The 18,847-nt window shown below is 35.2% G+C and overlaps 1 protein-coding gene across 6 annotated transcripts in view; it reads left to right on the top strand.

The window, feature by feature from the left end:
* Positions 1-18,847, top strand: part of LOC128240877 (sodium bicarbonate cotransporter 3-like) — an 85,719-nt gene that overhangs the window by 46,395 nt on the left and 20,477 nt on the right. For all 6 annotated transcript variants that reach the window (XM_052957854.1, XM_052957852.1, XM_052957853.1 and 3 more), the window contains 10 exons: positions 3,766-3,938; positions 5,760-6,005; positions 10,094-10,240; positions 11,553-11,662; positions 12,555-12,729; positions 13,444-13,577; positions 14,108-14,630; positions 15,936-16,049; positions 16,570-16,737; positions 17,304-17,482. In XM_052957854.1, coding sequence (XP_052813814.1) covers positions 3,766-3,938; positions 5,760-6,005; positions 10,094-10,240; positions 11,553-11,662; positions 12,555-12,729; positions 13,444-13,577; positions 14,108-14,630; positions 15,936-16,049; positions 16,570-16,737; positions 17,304-17,482 — 1,969 coding nt within the window. The remainder of the gene's footprint in view (positions 1-3,765; positions 3,939-5,759; positions 6,006-10,093; positions 10,241-11,552; positions 11,663-12,554; positions 12,730-13,443; positions 13,578-14,107; positions 14,631-15,935; positions 16,050-16,569; positions 16,738-17,303; positions 17,483-18,847) is intronic.

Raw genomic sequence — 18,847 nt, 5'->3', positions numbered from 1 at the left:
TTTCAATGGCTATAAATTGCCTTTGGTTTATGAGATGGCCAAAATTGCTGTCATAGTCTTTATGTTATCAGGAGGTGTGTCCTGTTTTTGCTTGGCTTATAAGCTGCAATGTATATTTTTAATGAGCAATTAATATAAAATAAATAATATTAAAGAAATGTTATTGACTATCAGTGTTTTTTCAAACAGTAGAATCTAATATTAAAGCTGCACTCTCACAGATTGAACGTTTTGACAACTTTTTTATTTTTTTGTCTTGGAACGAGCCAATTTTTGCGAAAATCTATGGAAACCAGTTAAATAAGACTGCTGACAAAAATTTAGATCACAGATTTTTATATTTAAGTTCAAAAACTGATGTTTTATGCATTTTTCTTAAGCCGTTAGTAACGGTATAAGCCATAAAACATTAATTTTCGAACGGAAATATGAAAAACTATGATCTGATTTTTTGTCAGCAATCTTATATCATTGGTTTGAAGATGTTTACGCAAAAATTTGCTCTTTCCAAGACAAAAAAATAAAAAGTTGTAAAAACGTTAAATCTGTGAAAGTGCAGGTTTTACATGAGAAGGTAAAGTTAGTATATTTTTCTATAATTAAATAAAATACATGATGTATGAGAGTGTCTTTGGTTTTTTCTGTTTTATAATTTATAAGGAAAATAATTTTGAATTATTAAATTTTTTAAATCTTTAGAAAGAAAATAAAACATCGTTAAGGATATCATGAAGGAACCAAATATAAAAAATAATATTTTACCTCTAAAACTGTAAAAGATAAATGATAAAATCAGTATGGCAATTTTCAGGGTCAAGGGTGAATTATATAATGATAGACACAGGAGGAATAGCTGATGCAGGTTTGAATGTTCGTGGTTGGATCTTGCTAAAATTGCCCTAATGGTCCTTGTTTGTAAGATCTGTATTACGATGTCCCAGTTAGAACAATCATGTTAATTTGGGTTATACTAGGACTTATAAATTCAGTGTATGACATTATTAATATGTTTATAGAAGGTATTTTACTCATTAGCACTAAAAGCTGCACTCTCGCAGATTGACCATTTTAACAACTTTTTTATTTTTTGTCTTGGAAAGTGCAAATTTTTGTGTAAATGTCTGAAAACCAATGATATAAGATTGCTGACAAAAAATCAGATATCTAGTAGATTTTCATGTTTCTGTTCGAAAATAAATGTTTAATTGCTTAAACCATTACTAACGGTTTAAGAAAAATGCATAAAACATCTCTTTTTTTCAACTTAAATATAAAAATCTGCAATCTGATTTTTTGTCAGCAGTCTTATAGAACTGGTTACTATGGATTTTTGAAAAAATTCGCTCCTTCCAAGATAAACAATAAAAAAGTTGTCAAAATGTTCAATCTGTGAGAGTACAGCTTTAAAAATTGCTTATAGTTTTAAATGTTACAATTAGTTTACAAGGAGCAATTCATTATCTTTTAGTAAAAAACAAACTAATGGACTATAATTATAATACTATAAAAAAATAATGTTTTTTTCATGGAAATGTGTGGCTAATTCTAGACAAAATGTTTTGAGTGGTGTAATCGAGTGCAGCTATATCTAAAAGAGTAAATTGAGTTGCTGCGTGACTTCAGTTTTAATACTTGACTAAGAGTGCGAAATGTATTTTACAAAAATGGTTACATACCGTATTATATCATGCATAGGACGCACTTTTTTACCCCCAATTCTCATATTAAAAAGTGCCTGCGTCCTTTCTATGCTATTAGAATTGCATCTGTTTTTTCTCAGTCCATTTCGGGTCGAAAATATTGGACCGGGGAAGAACGCGGTAATAGTAAGTATCTGTACTGCGTCACCGAAGAGAACAACTGACATATGTAAAATCACGGAAGTTAACACACGCAGAGATATATTGAATGTTTACTTTAAAATGATTTATTGAGAAATAAATTGAAAAAAAATACGAGTGTTTACTTTTTTATAAAAGGGACGCTACTCACAAAAACTCGATGTGAGTCAGCATTTTAACTGGATTGAGTTATAACGGCAACGGAAAATCGGGAAAGGAGGTAAATATCAATTAATCGTTGTTCATGATTTTAATGTTTCGATATTTTACAAAACATTTTGTTGTATGTTACTGTTTTAAAAAAATAATGAAGGAATGTGCATAACGCAAAGTAGCATTATTGTCAATATCAAATCTTTTCAAATGTGCGAAGGTGTGAAAAACACCCGCTGTCTGTCATTAGAAAAATGGTTGTTTGTTCGCACTTTACCTGACGTGCCTTCCGCTGGCAAGACTAATTACCGACAATCATTAATTATGCCTACATGCTTTAATCCGCGCAGCGACAAGCCTTATCAAAACAATCCTCAGTTTTGACAATACAGTTTTGTTGCGATTGCAACGGTTGCAACGGTTGACTGTCATTCAGAAGGCATGTCGGGACTATTGCAACGGTTGCAACGGTTGACTCTCAGTCGGGACTATTACGGCATTTGTATGAGTCTTATAATATGCGTGAATGTTCTCAAAATGTCAAGACATATATCTTTGTTATGTACGCTAAATTACCAAAATACGACGATAATTATCGAAATACACAAGACAGTTATCGAAATATGCCTAATATACAATTTTTTGTTTGTTTTTTACTTCAATATATGTTATAAATACTTTACCAACCTCAATTTTTCGGCTCCTATTTTAACATTTTTCCGCTGCGTCCTATCTTATATATTAAGGGGTTTTACCCGTTTTCTCAACTATTTTTTTGCCTGCGTCCTATCTATGCTAGCGTCCTATACATGATATAATACGGTAGTTTTTTCAGACTTAAGAAACATGTTCATTTGGTGCATTCTTATCAGCGTGTATTGTAAGAATTGGAATTGTCGAATTGATAATTCTTTATAGATAGAATATCTATTTTTAAAACTAATATCTTTATATGTCAGTTAAGGCAATATTAACTTGATTTTGCAAGTAAAATGTTTGAATTTAGTTTGTGACACTCGTTCCACATTTAACTGAAATTTCTTGATCTAATATCAGATTCTGTCTATATTCTGTCGTACACTTATTGGTGAGACAGCCCCATTGTCTTCAAGTAATTCATTTGTTTATGTTTAGAATATTTTATTTGTTATTGTTAAATTACTGAGTACTGTTTTTTATGTTTCTTTATGACTTTTCAGTGTTTTGACAAAAAGCCTTTTTTTTTGCTAAGAAACATTACTAGAGCTTGTTGCTGTAAAATTCATACAAAATACGAGATTTCCTTTTCAGGCAATGTATATCTTTACCCAAGAAATCTGTTGTTATATATTTGTTATTTTATATAAAAACAAATACAATAGCTTTTTACCCCAGACAGCATGTTTATTGTACCTTGTATGTTTTTCGCAAGCACGATACAATCAATTTTCAAATTTTATTGTATTTAATGAGATTTGTAAAGAAAATTACTACTTTTCAGCTATTTAAAATGAAACGAGAGAAATTTTATGGTAAAATTATAAAAAAAAAAAAACGGAAAGAAAAATATTGTTTAATATGAAATTTTATTTCAGAAATATTGCAGTTATGTACTTGATTACAATCATTCACTAAACTAACTTAAATGACCTCGATTTTGAAATTGCCTTGCTAAATTTACCTAAGCGTGGCTGTAAAACAATTCACAGTTGAATGAATAGCATCGGAGGCCTGTATCTTTACATATTTAGTCTGGAAATAATAGTTTCGTCTTTATTGAAAATGATTCTAGGTGATGAAAAGCAATCATTGAAAGGAGTGAAGACAATGCCAAACTTCAATCAGCTTCCCCGTATAGAGAGCGGTCAAAAGCTGGAAAATACTCCAAACAACCACCTGGGCACTGGACTGCGACGGAACCAGTCATCTGGAACTGATTTGCATGAGAGCCCATCTACTGTAAAAGTAGGTCATATTTTTTAACGACAAAATAAAAAAGCTTTTCTAAGTCTGAGACTCCTCTTTAGAGAATAAGGGCCCTGATATTATACCCATGTCTTACATGTCTTTATTTGTCCTAATATTTGAAATTGTTTGCAAACTGGAGGTGAAAATAAAACGGGTTTTGAGTTTAGTCAAGTAATTAAATTATGGGATATAAGGTCAATTGTAACCACGGCCCCCCAGGTCCAGGGGTAAACCGGGGATAGCCGGGAAAATGGGCCGTGTTTTTACCTTCAAGGTGGCTTTGCCGTGCTGGGTGAATACGGTGGTTTTGTTTTCGCGCCAAATATAGCGGGGAATGGGCCTTACCTAGGGGCTACCGTGGTAACAATTGACTGGTGAATAATATGTAGTGAGCTTGATTACCATCGCCATGTTTTATGTCTTTTATTCATCCTCATATTTGTAATTGTATGCAAAATGGACATAAAAATAAACAGGTTTTGAGTTGAGTTGACAACCTGTGATGTCTTAGCAATGTCACTCATTATGACATCACAGTATGTGATTGGTTTGTTTACCATGTTGACTGTTGCTATGCATTCTTACAGACAAGTGGTGTAAGTAATCTATTTAAAATAAAGCCTGTATTCGGATATTTAATAAATTATTTATTCTATAAGTATATTCACTCCACAACAATAGCATAAGAGTTATTACAATGATTAGGCTACAAACCTATTTAGCCCTTAGCTTTCATCCATATTAAACCACCAGCTAGTTTGTATATTTAATGGGCAATATTAATCAATATTTAATGGTTCATTCACTTTTTTTCATTGTTAAGTAGCATTCATATTTTCTTTTTAAATGTATAAAACATGTTCCAGTATTTGCTATACTCTCCAAACAAAAATGTGGAGTTTTGTTTTTCATTTATTGTCATTCAATATGATAAAAGCTCTGGTCTGTAAATTCCGACTAGTAAAGATGAAACGTTAATTGTTTGTCTCTCAGACTGATAGGACTTATAAGTTTACAATCTTATGGCATTCAAATTCAAGCTTATTTTACATGAGTCTTAATAAATGGTTTGAAGAACATGACTGTATTAAAAGGACATTAATTAAGCTTTGTCTTGTGTTTACTTCTATGAAAATAGAAATAACACAAGGCTCAGCTGCACCACGGAATCTACAGCTCATTTTCTTTGAACCACTGATAAGTGGAGGAGCTGGTGTTTAGTGACCGTGACCTAATCCAATGAGTATAATCACCATGTAGTTAGTTGCCAGTACCATATATACCCCATCACACAGATTAGGAGCTGTATTCATAAACCTTGGGTTAATTCTTCAACTTTAATGGAAATTCCCTTTTTTAAAGTTGAATTTAAAGGATTAAAGGAGTCATACAATGTTTGTACAGCACAAAATTGAAAAGATTTAAGAAAATGGATTGTATGGATCCTTTGAAGAGTTGAGGGGATTTTTAATACATTTTGTCAAAAAAAAATTGGGATTTTTTACTGGTTTGGATTTTTTTGGCTTTAAGAATACAGCTCCAAAACTTCTTTTCACAATCATTATAACATTAGTCATGACATTTATTGTATATATTGGAACAAATACTTCAAAACTCAAGAATTACCTTGATCTATTCCACAGATTCTTCGTATAAATTGGCTCAGATTTTGATGCACTGTAGCCTGGGTGGTGAGATGATGATCATATATAATTATATAATACGTTTTCTGTCATATGATATTAAATCTGTTGTTTTTTTTCCATTGGCAATTCACTGTGTCACCTGTTTCAGCATAAAACAAATATTCTTTTTCAGCTTAATAGTCACTTCATGAAGAAGATCCCGCCAGGCTCCGACGCAGCCAACATCCTCGTTGGTGAGGTAGATTTCCTCAACCACATGATAGTTGGGTTTATCCGCCTGAAGAACTCCAGCGTGATGGGTGACCTGACGGAGGTGCCGGTGCCCACAAAGTTCATGTTCATACTGCTGGGCCCAACAGGGAACCAGAGCCGGTACCACGAGATTGGACGTTCCATTGCTACTCTCATGACAGACGAGGTGGGTGGGATTAAACTAAATGAATAATGTACATGTGGATAGCATGTAAAATCTGGCTAGTATTACATTTCTATATTCAAATTTGAATTGGATAGTCAATTTGCCCATCAATGCACTTTAAATATTTTTACAAATTTTAATCTGGACTGAGTACCAACTTATTTGTTATATGTTATGGAATCAAATTTTTCAAGCACTAGACTGAAATGTCTTGTCTTAAATGTTTCTGAAATACTTCATTTACTTCATTTTCTTCCTGTCTGCCTGGTTGATATTCCATGTTTTAATGTACCATCCCAACAGTTGGGAAGACCTCTTTATATACAGAAAATACCTCTTTGACTCTCCAGTCCTTCTTCCTCCCAGGTATTCCATAATATAGCATACCATGGCGACAACTTGGAAGACCTCTTAGCAGGTATAGATGAGTTTCTGGGACAGGCCACAGGCTACACACCACTATTTATTTACAGAAACTCTTAAACCTCTCTGACCATCCACCTTCTTCCTCCCAGGTATTCCATGATGTAGCATACCACGCCCACAATGAGGCCACAGGCTACACACCACTATTTACTTACAGTTATTATACCCCCACAAACGAAGTGAAAAAAAGAGAAACGGTTTCCGGACGATAACTCATGAAAGACTAGACAGATTTGAACAATTTTTGGTACACAGGTGTAACATCAGAAGATACAGGTCAAGTTCGATATTGGGGCTTGTGGTGCCAAGGTCAAGGTCACTGTTACTAAAAATAGAAAAAACGGTTTCCGGACGATTACTCATGAAAGGCTAGACAGATTTGAACAATTTTTGGTACACAGGTGTAACATCAGAAGATACAGGTCAAGTGTGATATTGGGGCTGGTGGGGCCAAGGTCAAGGTCATTGTTACTAAAAATAGAAAAACGGTTTCCGGACGATAACTCATGAAAGGCTTGACAGATTTGAACAATTTTTGGTACACAGGTGTAACATCAGAAGATACAGGTCAAGTGTGATATTGGGGCTGATGGGGCCAAGGTCAAGGTCATTGTTACTAAAAATAGAAAAACGGTTTCCGGACGATAACTCATGAAAGGCTTGACAGATTTGAACAATTTTTGGTACACAGGTGAAACATCAGAAGATACAGGTCAAGTTCGATATTTGGGCTGGTGGGGCCAAGGTCAAGGTCACTTTTACTAAAAATAGAAAAACGGTTTCCGGACGATAACTCATGAAAGGCTAGACAGATTTGAACAATTTTTGGTACACAGGTGTAACATCAGAAGATACAGGTCAAGTGTGATATTGGGGCTGGTGGGGCCAAGGTCAAGGTCATTGTTACTAAAAATAGAAAAACGGTTTCCGGACGATCACTCATGAAAGGCTTGACAGATTTGAACAATTTTTGGTACACAGGTGTAACATCAGAAGATACAGGTCAAGTTCGATATTTGGGCTGGTGGAGCCAAGGTCAAGGTCACTGTTACTAAAAATAGAAAAACGGTTTCCGGACAATAACTCATGAAAGGCTAGACAGATTTGAACAATTTTTGGTACACAGGTGTAACATCAGAAGATACAGGTCAAGTTCGATATTGGAGCTGGTGGGGTCAAGGTCACTGTTACTAAAAATATAAAAACGGTTTCCGGACGATAACTCATGAAAGGCTTGACAGATATGAACAATTTTTGGTACACAGGTGTAACATCAGAAGATACAGGACAAGTTCGATATTTGGGCTGGTGGGGCCAAGGTCAAGGTCACTGTTACTAAAAATAGAAAAACGGTTTCTGGACAATAACTCATGAAAGGCTTGACAGATTTGAACAATTTTTGGTACACAGGTGTAACATCAGAAGATACAGGTCAAGTTTGATATTGGGGCTGATGGGGCCAAAGTCAAGGTCACTGTTACTAAAAATAGAAAAACGACTAAAAATAGAAAAACGGTTTCCGGACTATAAATCATGAAAGGCTTGACAGATTTGAGCAATTTTTGGTACACAGGTGTAACATCAGAAGATATAGTTTGGTACACAGGTGTAACATCAGAAGATATAGATCAAGTTCGGTATTGGGGCTGGTGGGGCCAAGGTCAAGGTCACTGTAACTAAAAATAGAAAAACGGTTTCCGGACGATAACTCATGAAAGGCTTGACAGATTTGAATAATTTTTGGTACACAGGTGTAACATCAGAAGATACAGGTCAAGTTCGATATTGGGGCTGGTGGGGCCAAGGTCAAGGTCACTGTTACTAAAAATAGAAAAACGGTTTCCGAACGATAACTCATGAAAGGCTAGTTTTTCTTGTCGGCAGTGTACCGTATTATATCATGTATAGGACGCTAGCATAGATAGGACGCAGGCAAAAAAATAGTTGAGAAAACGGGTAAAAACCCTTAATATAAAAGATAGGACGCAGCGGGAAAATGTCAAAATCGGAGCCGAAAAATTGAGGTTGGTAAAGAATTTAATACATATATTGAAGTAAAAAACAAACATTTTTTTTTTATATAAGACATATTTTGATAACTGTCTTGTGTATTTCGATAATTATCGTCGTATTTTGGTAATTTAGCGTACACAACAATGATATATGTCTTGATATTTTGAGAACATTCACGCATATTATAAGACTTATACAAATGCCGTAATAGTCCCGACTGACAGTCAACCGTTGCAACCGTTGCAATAGTCCCGACATGCCTTCTGAATGACAGTCAACCGTTGCAACGGTTGCAATCGCAACAAAACTGTGTATTGTCAAAACTATTGATTGTTTTGATAAGGCTTGTCGCTGCACGAATTAAAGCATATCGGCATAATTAATGCGTGTCGGTAATTAGCCTTGCCAGCGGGAGGCACATCGGGTTAAGTGCGAACAAACAACCATACGGTATTACCATCGCAATAGTTTGTTCTATGGATGTTTTTCTAATGACAGACAGCGGGTGTTTTTCACACATTCGCACATTTGAAAAGATTTGATAGTGACAATAATGCTACTTTGCGTTATGCACATTCCTTTATTATTTTTTTAAAACAGTAACATAGAACCAAAATGTTTTGTAAAATATCGAAACATTAAAATCATGAACACAATTATTTGATATTTACCTCGTTTCCCGATTTTCCGTTGCCGTTATAACTCAATCCAGTTAAAGTGCTGACTCACATCGAGTTTTTGTGAGTAGCGTCCCTTTTATAAAAAAGTAAACACTCTTGTTTGTTTTCAATTTATTTCTCAATAAATCATTTTAAAGTAAACATTCAATGTATTTCTGCGTGTGTTAACTTGCGTGATTTTACCTATGTCAGTTGTTCTCTTCGGTGACGCAGTACAGATACTTACTATTACCGCGTTCTTCCCCGGTCCGATATTTTCGACCTGAAATGGACTTGGAAAAAAACAGATGAAATTCTAATAGCATAGAAAGGACGCAGACAACTTTTAAGACGAGAATTGGGGGTAAAAAAGTGCGTCCTATGCATGATATAATACGGTAACTTCTAAATTACTCAACAGATTTAAATAAAACAATACATGCATGATAAAAGAAGATGGTGTTATGGCCTCTTTTCAAATGAATGGTTTGCGTTTCCTGTGTCCAGGCGGCATTTGGGGGTATTCGTCACTCCTGTGACAGCTCTAGTTCTTATTCCTCTCTGACCATCCACCTTCTACCTCTAAGGTATTCCATGATGTAGCATACCATGCCCACAATGAGGCCACAGGCTACACACCACTATTTATTTACAGTTTTTCTTATACGTCTCTGACCATCCAACTTCTACCTCCAAGGTATTCCATAATGTAGCGTACCACGCCCATAGCGGGAAGACCTTCTAGCAGGTATAGACGAGTTTCTGGAACAGGCCACAGGCTACACACCACTATTTATTTAGTTATTCTTATTCTTCTCTGACCATCCACCTTCTACCTCCCAGGTATTCCATGATGTAACATACCACGCCCACAATGGAGAAGACCTCCTAGCAGGTGTAGACAAGTTTCTGGAACAGGCCACAGGCTACACACCACTATTTATTTAGTTATTCTTATTCTTCTCTGACCATCCACCTTCTCTCGACCAGGTATTCCATGATGTAGCATACCACGCCCACAACCGGGAAGACCTTCTAGCAGGTATAGATGAGTTTCTGGACCAGGTCACAGTGCTACCTCCGGGAGAGTGGGATCCCAGCATCCGTATAGAGCCACCCAAATCTGTCCCATCACAGGTGAGGCCACACTAGAGATTAGCCCAGAAAAAGACTTGTTTGCAGATAGTGAAGGAAACATGGGCCATCTTATCAATATGTTTCAATAAAATATTTTAAATGTTGAGTTAAATATTGTGTGCAAAATAAGTTGAACAATTTGCTTGGAAAATCAAATAAACTAAAGCCAAAAAAAAAACTTTGTTTGTTTAGGGTAACCTTCCCAAAATTTCTAGGTAGGATAGGTAGGGATTTTTTTTATAATTTTTTTTCAAAATCTGTTGTTGTTCAGAGTGTTTTCTTGCACATCCCAGTCTTTCCTACAGTACTGTCATTGCCTGACTTTGTTAGAAATTATCATATAAACAATAATTCTGATTAAAATCTGCATTTATCCGCCCTTCGTAATTCTCTATTTGGTAACGAATATTTTTTTTGCTCATAAACGGAAAAAAAATATTTAACGGACATAATTTTTTTTAGGCCTAATTAAGCTATTGCACCAGCAGTGTGTGTATACCACGTGATAAATTACGTCATATATGCTACGTTGGAGGGCAAAAAATTGCTTAAAATGAAGACTTAAAACAAAGAAACAAAGGGCAGTCTATGCTTCTTAAAAAGCCCCGCATTTGTTTTATTTCCGAAATTTGATGAGGTCATTAGTTACATCAAACACTTCGACAAACCTGTTTCCAAAATAATGTTTTGACAGTGCTCTGTCAGACGGCCATATTGTGAAAAGGTTTTTCGAAGTGTTTTATGAAACTAAACTCGCATTCAAATTCTGGTAAAAGACCGAAGGTGGGGCTCCATAAGTGGCGTAAACTGCGCTATGTTGCATTTATAATGGTGAAGAAATAGTGATGTTATCTTTGTTTAAAGTCTTTTTTCAAATCAAAATATTGCCTTCTGACTTAGCATGTATGACGCAATTTATCACGTGGTATACACACACTGACCATAGGATTGTTGATTAGAGCACCTCAAAGTCTTTATTCATAACATTGTTAAAGCTATATGACACTTACACCTGCAATGTAAGGTTACAAACCATTTTTTAACAGGCTGCTCTGACTGAAGTTCTTTGTTAGCAGACACCATTCCTCTTACAGCAATTCTCATTCTTAACACTATACATGGTTATCAAAAAAATGAGTCAATCAAATAGGTAACATTGGTATATGAATGGGATTGCATTTAGGGCACCCTAGGGTCAAGGTCAAGGGTCATTGTTACCTAAAATAGAAAAAATGTTCATACTGAATAACTTAGTTAGCTTGAAGAGTTAGATTGATCATCCTTATACACACTTTGCATTTTTCTCTTCTAGGAGTCACGTAAAACCCCTGCAAAGCAGACACAGTCAGGGGGTCAGTCCCAGCCTGAAGAGGAGGCAGAGGAGTCCCACGGAGATGACCCTGCCCTACAGAGGACAGGAAGGTAGGTGAATAGATCATAAAGCACTATGTTGAGAAGAATTAGACATCACACCCTGACAACCCTGCTCCAGGGGACAGGAAGGGAGGGCAGTTATACAAAGATCGACTCTGGGTATATAACACATGATTTTCACTAAGTAAATTGTCAGTTAAAAAGAGATCGAGATAGGTTATTATAAATGAGATATACAGATATTGTGAGAGGGTATGCAATGTATAATTAGCATGGTTTTCAACTGTGTTAATCATGAAATGTTCAATTTTTTTAGAATACATTAGGTTGCACTAAGAATCCTGTTGTTTTCAACTGGATAGTTAAATGACAACAGCATCCTGTTAATTATATAATAATTTACAGAGACTAGGATTTTATATACCTGGTATGAGATTTGTCTGTGGATTGCTGATTTCCGTGGCTCCAGGGCCATGTTTTTTAATAAGAAATCTTAGTTGTAAACCTTACGCTGCTTAAGAGTGCTCAGAGACGGACACCTGTAAAATGATGTACATAATCTATGTGATAAATGTCCTCACGATATTTCTATAAAAACGCAATTTAGGCTAAAACAGGGTTACTCTTTGAAATTTAGAACCTTAAGTGTTAAAATCTTTATTGTTTTAACTGATTTAAATAAGTTAACTGGTTGCTTGTGACTGTTACTTTATTTGGTTTTAGTATTGGCGCTACAGTTTGCTTTAAGTTGGAAGTCTCGAGAGCCCTCAAAAGGGCTTCAGAAAGCCAGTTTTGTTCCTGCAACAGGGTGCTTCAGCCCTTTGACCTTCAAGGAGGTCCAATAGCGCCCCTTAAAACTCCTTATATTCTATCACTACAGTGTTAACAATAAAATGAAATAAGATCGTAACTTAAAATATATTCTTACTTTACTTATCAGGTTGTTTGGTGGGCTGATAGCGGATATCAAGCGCAAGAAGCCGTTCTATCTGCAGGACTTCAAGGACGCGCTACATGTACAGACCCTCGCCTCATTCCTGTTCCTCTACTTCGCCTGCCTTACCCCAATCATCACGTTCGGGGGACTCTTGGCCGACGCCACAAAGAACGATCTCGTAAGTCTTTCTGAAGCCAATTGTATAAAACCCATTAATTCTTTAATTTAAGTCAGTGGAAATGTAGATTGATTGGTCAATATTTATCCAATAATGAGTTTTGACCAATCAAACTTATTTGTCTTGCAAACTTTCAAAAAGATAACCTGTCAATAAAATATCCAATTGGCTCCTGATAACTATAACAGGAGCACTTTTAAGCATCTGGCTTTCAGATCTCTTGACAAATGTGCAGATTTTATCAATCTTGAAGCTACCTATTTGATAATTTATTCCCCTTATAGGTTTCCACGTGGTATTTTCAGCTAGTCTCTGTGTAAAAGAAAAACTGTGAGGTATTGTCATAGCCTTGGTGTTTAGTTATCAGTGCCATCGTGCAAACACTCTAACCTTGGCCATAATTGGAAAACCAAAATGAAATTTGGTACATATGTTGCCAGAAACAATACTCACGTTTATAGCAAGGCTTAGAACTCTGCTTTTAATAATTGTTGAGTTATGGAACTTGCTTAACAGGAAAAAATGGAAAGAGCCTATAAGCTCCAGCAAAAGTCAGTGTGATGTACACTCTGGGCCCATATTCAGTAAAGCCTCGTGTCTTAGTTTGAGACTCAATACTCAAATCTGTTAATCTTGATTTTCCTATAATTCAAGTACCAGTAAAGCATTGGTGTGAGGAATGGCTGTAAATCATTATTTTGTTTCTTTACACAGGGAGCCTTAGAAAGCCTGCTAGCTGGTTCTATAGTGGGTGTGACATACGCCCTGTTTTCTGGCCAGCCCCTCACTATCCTGGGCTCCACCGGACCTGTCCTGGTCTTTGAAGGCATTCTCTTCAACTTCTGCGAGTACGTTGCTCTCTCATATGAACCAAATTTTTAGTGTGAAAAAGATGCAACTCCATATATTTTATATGGAGCTACTTTTGTTTTGCACAGAAACCTTAAATTGAATTAAATTTTGTTTTGATTTAAAAATAGTCTGGATTCTTTTGTTTTCAGAAAAGTTTCTTTTTGTGTTAGTAAAACCTACAATTATTATGAAACTTTTTTATGAAAAAAGTTTTCCCAAAAGTATTTATATTTATAATAGGTTTGAATATCTCTTCAAGAAAATATGAGCAAAATTTTAGTACAGTTTTTGGAATTCTTGGATACTTTAAACTTGACAGTAAATTACCTTTTTACTTTCACTGATAAATCTTTATAATTCAGTGAAAAGCTTACACTGAAGATATTAACTGATCTACAGTACTTGATATGATTTCATTTTCATCATAATGATTAGATCAACGACGAAAAGTTTAAACATGTAAATTTCATAGTTTCATTTTGACTTATTATAATGTTTTTATCAAACATTCTTCTTTATTTTGCAGTCAGATGGGCTGGTACTACCTGTCATTCCGTTGGTGGGTGGGAATGTGGACCGGTCTCATTCTCATCCTCATGGTTGCGTTTGACCTCTCCGCCCTTGTGCGATACATCACACGTTTTACGGAGGAGAGCTTTGCAGCTCTTATATCCATTATATTCATCAAAGAGGCGATCTTTAAGCTTGTGCATATAACGGATATAGCGCCGTATAACGAAGATCCGGATAAGGAGAGGTGTTGGTGTCTCCCGCCGCCACCTTCAAATACTACTGCTAACAATAGCAGTATACTGACTAATGTCACTGTGGTTGCTGGTAATACGACGAGTATGAAACCGTTTCCATTGCATACAGCTGAGTGGGAGATGATTCACCCGGAGTACTGCGAGCAGCATGGTGGCGTGCTAAGCAATGGGTGTAAACATGTTGCTGATGTGTTCTTTGTCTGCTGTATACTGTTTATAGGCACGTTCTTTATAGCATATGGATTGAAAATGATGAGGAACTTGAGATTTTTTCCCACACAGGTAAGATGTATTGAAAACCAGAGAATAATAAATATGGGGATTTTGACTGATTGTAATTTCAATTTTTAGCATTTCAATACGTTTGTTTGAGGGGATATACACAGTATGATGAAATAGCGGGAAAAAAAAATGTCAGAAATTGACATAAACTTGTGTAAAATGCATTTAATCTTACCAACTGAAGTGCCATATATAGTTTACAAATAATTTATTTTTCGCAGTTTTTTCATATTTTTCCATTAAAAAAGATTACTAGGTATGTCTACCTAGTAGAATTCATTTTTATGGGTAATTGGCTAGTCGATGTTATCACATGATATTACCAAGTTAGGTATATAGCTTAAATATTCCAAATATTTAGGGTAAAACTTTGTAGCACAATGGACATGATACTAGACTGCAAAATTTTCTGGCAACAACGGTTTGAACCTGGTATCCGACTCAATTTTTTTTAACATTTTGGTATTTTTTTTTACAATTATGATATCAAAGAGTAAAACAATTTATTAAATAATTGTCCTGAGAATCCTTACAGAAAAAGCTTTTTTTTTGGTGCCAATATTGTGTATAGTCCATTTATAAAGAGTTTCTTTTGATAAATTCTTTAATTTTGTTTTCAAAGATATATAGTTTTTAATTATTAAGGCAACACTTATTATATTTCTTGTTACTCTTACTAAAAAAAGGAATGTCCGAAGGAGAGAGTGGGAGTGGAGGTGGGTGGTGACAGCAAAATGTCATATTAAAGTTTAAAGTGACACTCTTATTCAAAATCAATACATGCACATGTATAACAAACATAATTTTCGAGTAATAAACCTTTAGCAACTTACTAAATACCGGTAATACATTTATGGAAAATATTAATTACTGATAACAAGTTTATTCAACCGTGTATTTAATAGCTGAAAACGCAAAATTATAAAATGATTGGTGAATTCTAAAAGATTTACTGTGATCTAGTATCGTCTCATAAGGTAGAAATACTGTGTTTTCTGCACCTTTCTTTTAAATTAAACGCAGTAACCTTCATAATAACTAACTGTTTTCGACATTTATTAATCCTTTTTGGTAAATTACAACAATTCTATTAAATATGGTTATTCTTATTGGGAGTAATAGTGTATTCTTAATATTTGGATGTGATTTTTGTTTCTTAATCTTTTGTTGATGAAGTTAATAAGTTTACAGAAAATGATGTAAGGACAAAACAGAACATGATCTACAAGTTGTGATTTACTTTTCCTACTTATATGATTATTATCATGCAGAAAACCCAGAAGCACTGTGTCTTGTCTGTTCTAGGTGCGAGCAATCATCAGTGATTTTGCCGTGATCATTGCCATAGCCGTAATGATTGGTTTAGACTTATATATTGGCCTGCCCACTCCTAAACTCCATGTACCGGATAAGTTTGAGGTAGGTTAATGATTAGTTTTAACTCAAATCTTGGCCTGCCCACTCTTAAACTTAATGTATCAGATAAGTTATAGGTAAGTTAATTATTAGTTTTAACTCACATATTGGCCTGCCCACTCCTAAACTCCATGTACCGGATAAGTTTGAGGTAGGTTAATGATTAGTTTTAACTCACATATTGGCCTGCCCACTCTTAAACTTAATGTACCAGATAACTTTGAATAATGATTTATTAAGACATTGTGCAGATTCATGCATTATAGCTTGTATGCATGTACTTTCTTGAGAAAAATAGGTATTGTTGTAGCCCTGGTCTCCCCTTAGGCATAATGTAAAACTATGTACACATTATACAAACGACATTTTGCATATATGGATATATATGTATTAATGCAAATATGTTTTACATGAATGTTCTAAAAGTTATGGAACTTCAACTATTTCAAATTTTACACTCTTTTACAGCTTCTTGTGGTCCTCCTCTTGTTTAAAAACCGAAATGTTCTTTATCTCTTCTCAGCCAACAAATCATGAAACTCGCGACTGGTTTATCCCAATGTTCCATGAGAAGAACCCCAAGTGGCTTTGTGTGGTGGCTATTATCCCGGCGCTACTGGCAACCATCCTGTTCTTCATGGATCAGCAGATTACCGCCGTTATCGTGAACAGGAAGGAAAACAAGCTCAAGGTACGCATCTAGTGCTATGATTTTAGTGTTTTTGGGACAGATATTTGTCCATTTATCCCTTTAGTTATTAACAGATATGATCAAAGCGGATTTTTTAAAATAAATTTACTCCTAATAATAAACCATAAAAAAGGATTTATTTATTTCATATATAAAAGATTTCATTAAGAAATTTGTTTGAAAAAAAGTTTTTGTTATCAGGAATGATACAAATTATTGTGAATCAGCATGTTGAATACAGAATCACAAGACCATTTTAGTTATACGGCCGTTATTTCGTTCACTGCCAAAAAAACAATATGACTATCTACATGAGTAAAATTGGAGCCTTAATTGGATATGAAAGAAACCGCATCAATTTTGGAAAACTGCTTTACTTTATAAATTTTTTACCCCATTTGACCCCTTTTTGTCTGGTTTTCCATGGAAAGATAAATATTCAGGTTTTGTCATAGATTTGGTGTTTTGATGTAGGCGCTTTTTTGTTAAAAAAATTAACCTTTGCTTTATCTTGTGTCAGTAATGGATAAATGTATGTAAATTTACAATCATCCCTATGTTAACAGAAAGGCTATGGCTACCACCTTGACCTTCTACTAGTAGCCATTTTGATAATAGTGAACTCCATCCTGGGCCTGCCATACTTTGTCGCTGCCACTGTGTTATCCATCAATCATGTTGTGTCACTGAAGAAGGAGTCAACGTGCACGGCCCCAGGGGAGAGGCCAAAGTTCCTGGGGGTCAGGTAAGGGATTTAGCTTATGCAATCAGCAGCTTGGTTTTATCTGCTTGGTTGTTTATTATAGCCTCAGTATCATTGTAATTGTACTGCTTATTATAAGCCTACTTTGACATGATACAAGATGCATAATAGCCTCTCTAGATATGGATGGCAGGCCCTGTCTATTAGGCTTTAAAAAAACAGCTGTTGAGTTATCACTGTTAAATAGAAATATATATTATTATTGATTGCATATGCAGGGGTGTAGAAATTAATTTAAGTAGCAAGGAATATCCCAAAAGTAGGCGGGGGGGGGGGGGGGGGGTCATGAGCTCATGTATGGAGCTAATGTTATTGTATTCGGAATGCCGGGAAACCCAAATCTAGCACTTGAAAACATTCCGGAGGGGGATGTGACTAATAAAGTCACGTATCGAGCTAATGCTGTATTGTAGTTCGAACGCGCAGAAACCAAAATAAACAATTCCAACTATTGGGGTTTTAAACGGATGTAAACATAAAAACATGACAAAAAATAACAGATTTTATTTTTGTTGATGCGGGGAAAAAAGCCGAGTGAAGATGCTAAAGTAACCGGTTTATTTTACCGGCTTCCGGCCCATTTTTACACCTCTGCATATGCTGGCTGTTGTTGCTACTGCGTTCTTTCCTGTCTTCGAATCACACCCCGTCGCCTGTAGCATCATGGAAACCTTGTCTTGTGGCAATATTTCGAATCCTAATTAATTTTTTCTTGCTTCAAATGGCACCATAAAAAGGTTTTCACGCTCCTTTCAAGAAATATTGCTGCACTCTCCTTAGAACTATTTAAAGAACGATTTGACTATTAACATTATCTAAATCATTGCGCGCATATGGGTCCTTCTGAGCTATTGGGTAATATTTTTTTGACAACACCTGAACAAATAGAATTGAGTATATCCTGTAATGCATGGGTTCTAGTTATGGCAGATTTATTCACCATTTATAAATGGTACGTTAGAAGATAGTTCAGAATGCATAATATATACAAATCAAGTTTTTTTATGAGCTACATTGAAAGTTACGGACGTTACTCAACATGCTTTGACATTGGTTTGACATAAAAATAAAGTGCTAAATTGGAGATGAATGTTAATTTACAACAAGTTGGATGCACAGTGTACATGCTCATAGTGATCATTTCTCAAACATTGTAATGTAAAAAAGAATAAAACATTAAATTAAGTGTTACGGACGTTACCCAAATTTTTGGACTTAACATTTGTTTCTACATATCAGATTTTACTTCTAAACTTATATTAGCTTTGTAATCTCTTTATTACAACGTAGACTATAATGTATGTACTTTGTAAATGTTTATTTGAAGGTAGGAAACAATTCTGGACA

This window comes from Mya arenaria, chromosome 7, assembly GCF_026914265.1.
Source record: "Mya arenaria isolate MELC-2E11 chromosome 7, ASM2691426v1".
NCBI classification, from domain to species: domain Eukaryota; kingdom Metazoa; phylum Mollusca; class Bivalvia; order Myida; family Myidae; genus Mya; species Mya arenaria.
Note: the sequence above shows the minus strand (reverse complement) of the source record. Positions and strands in the feature narration are given on the sequence as shown.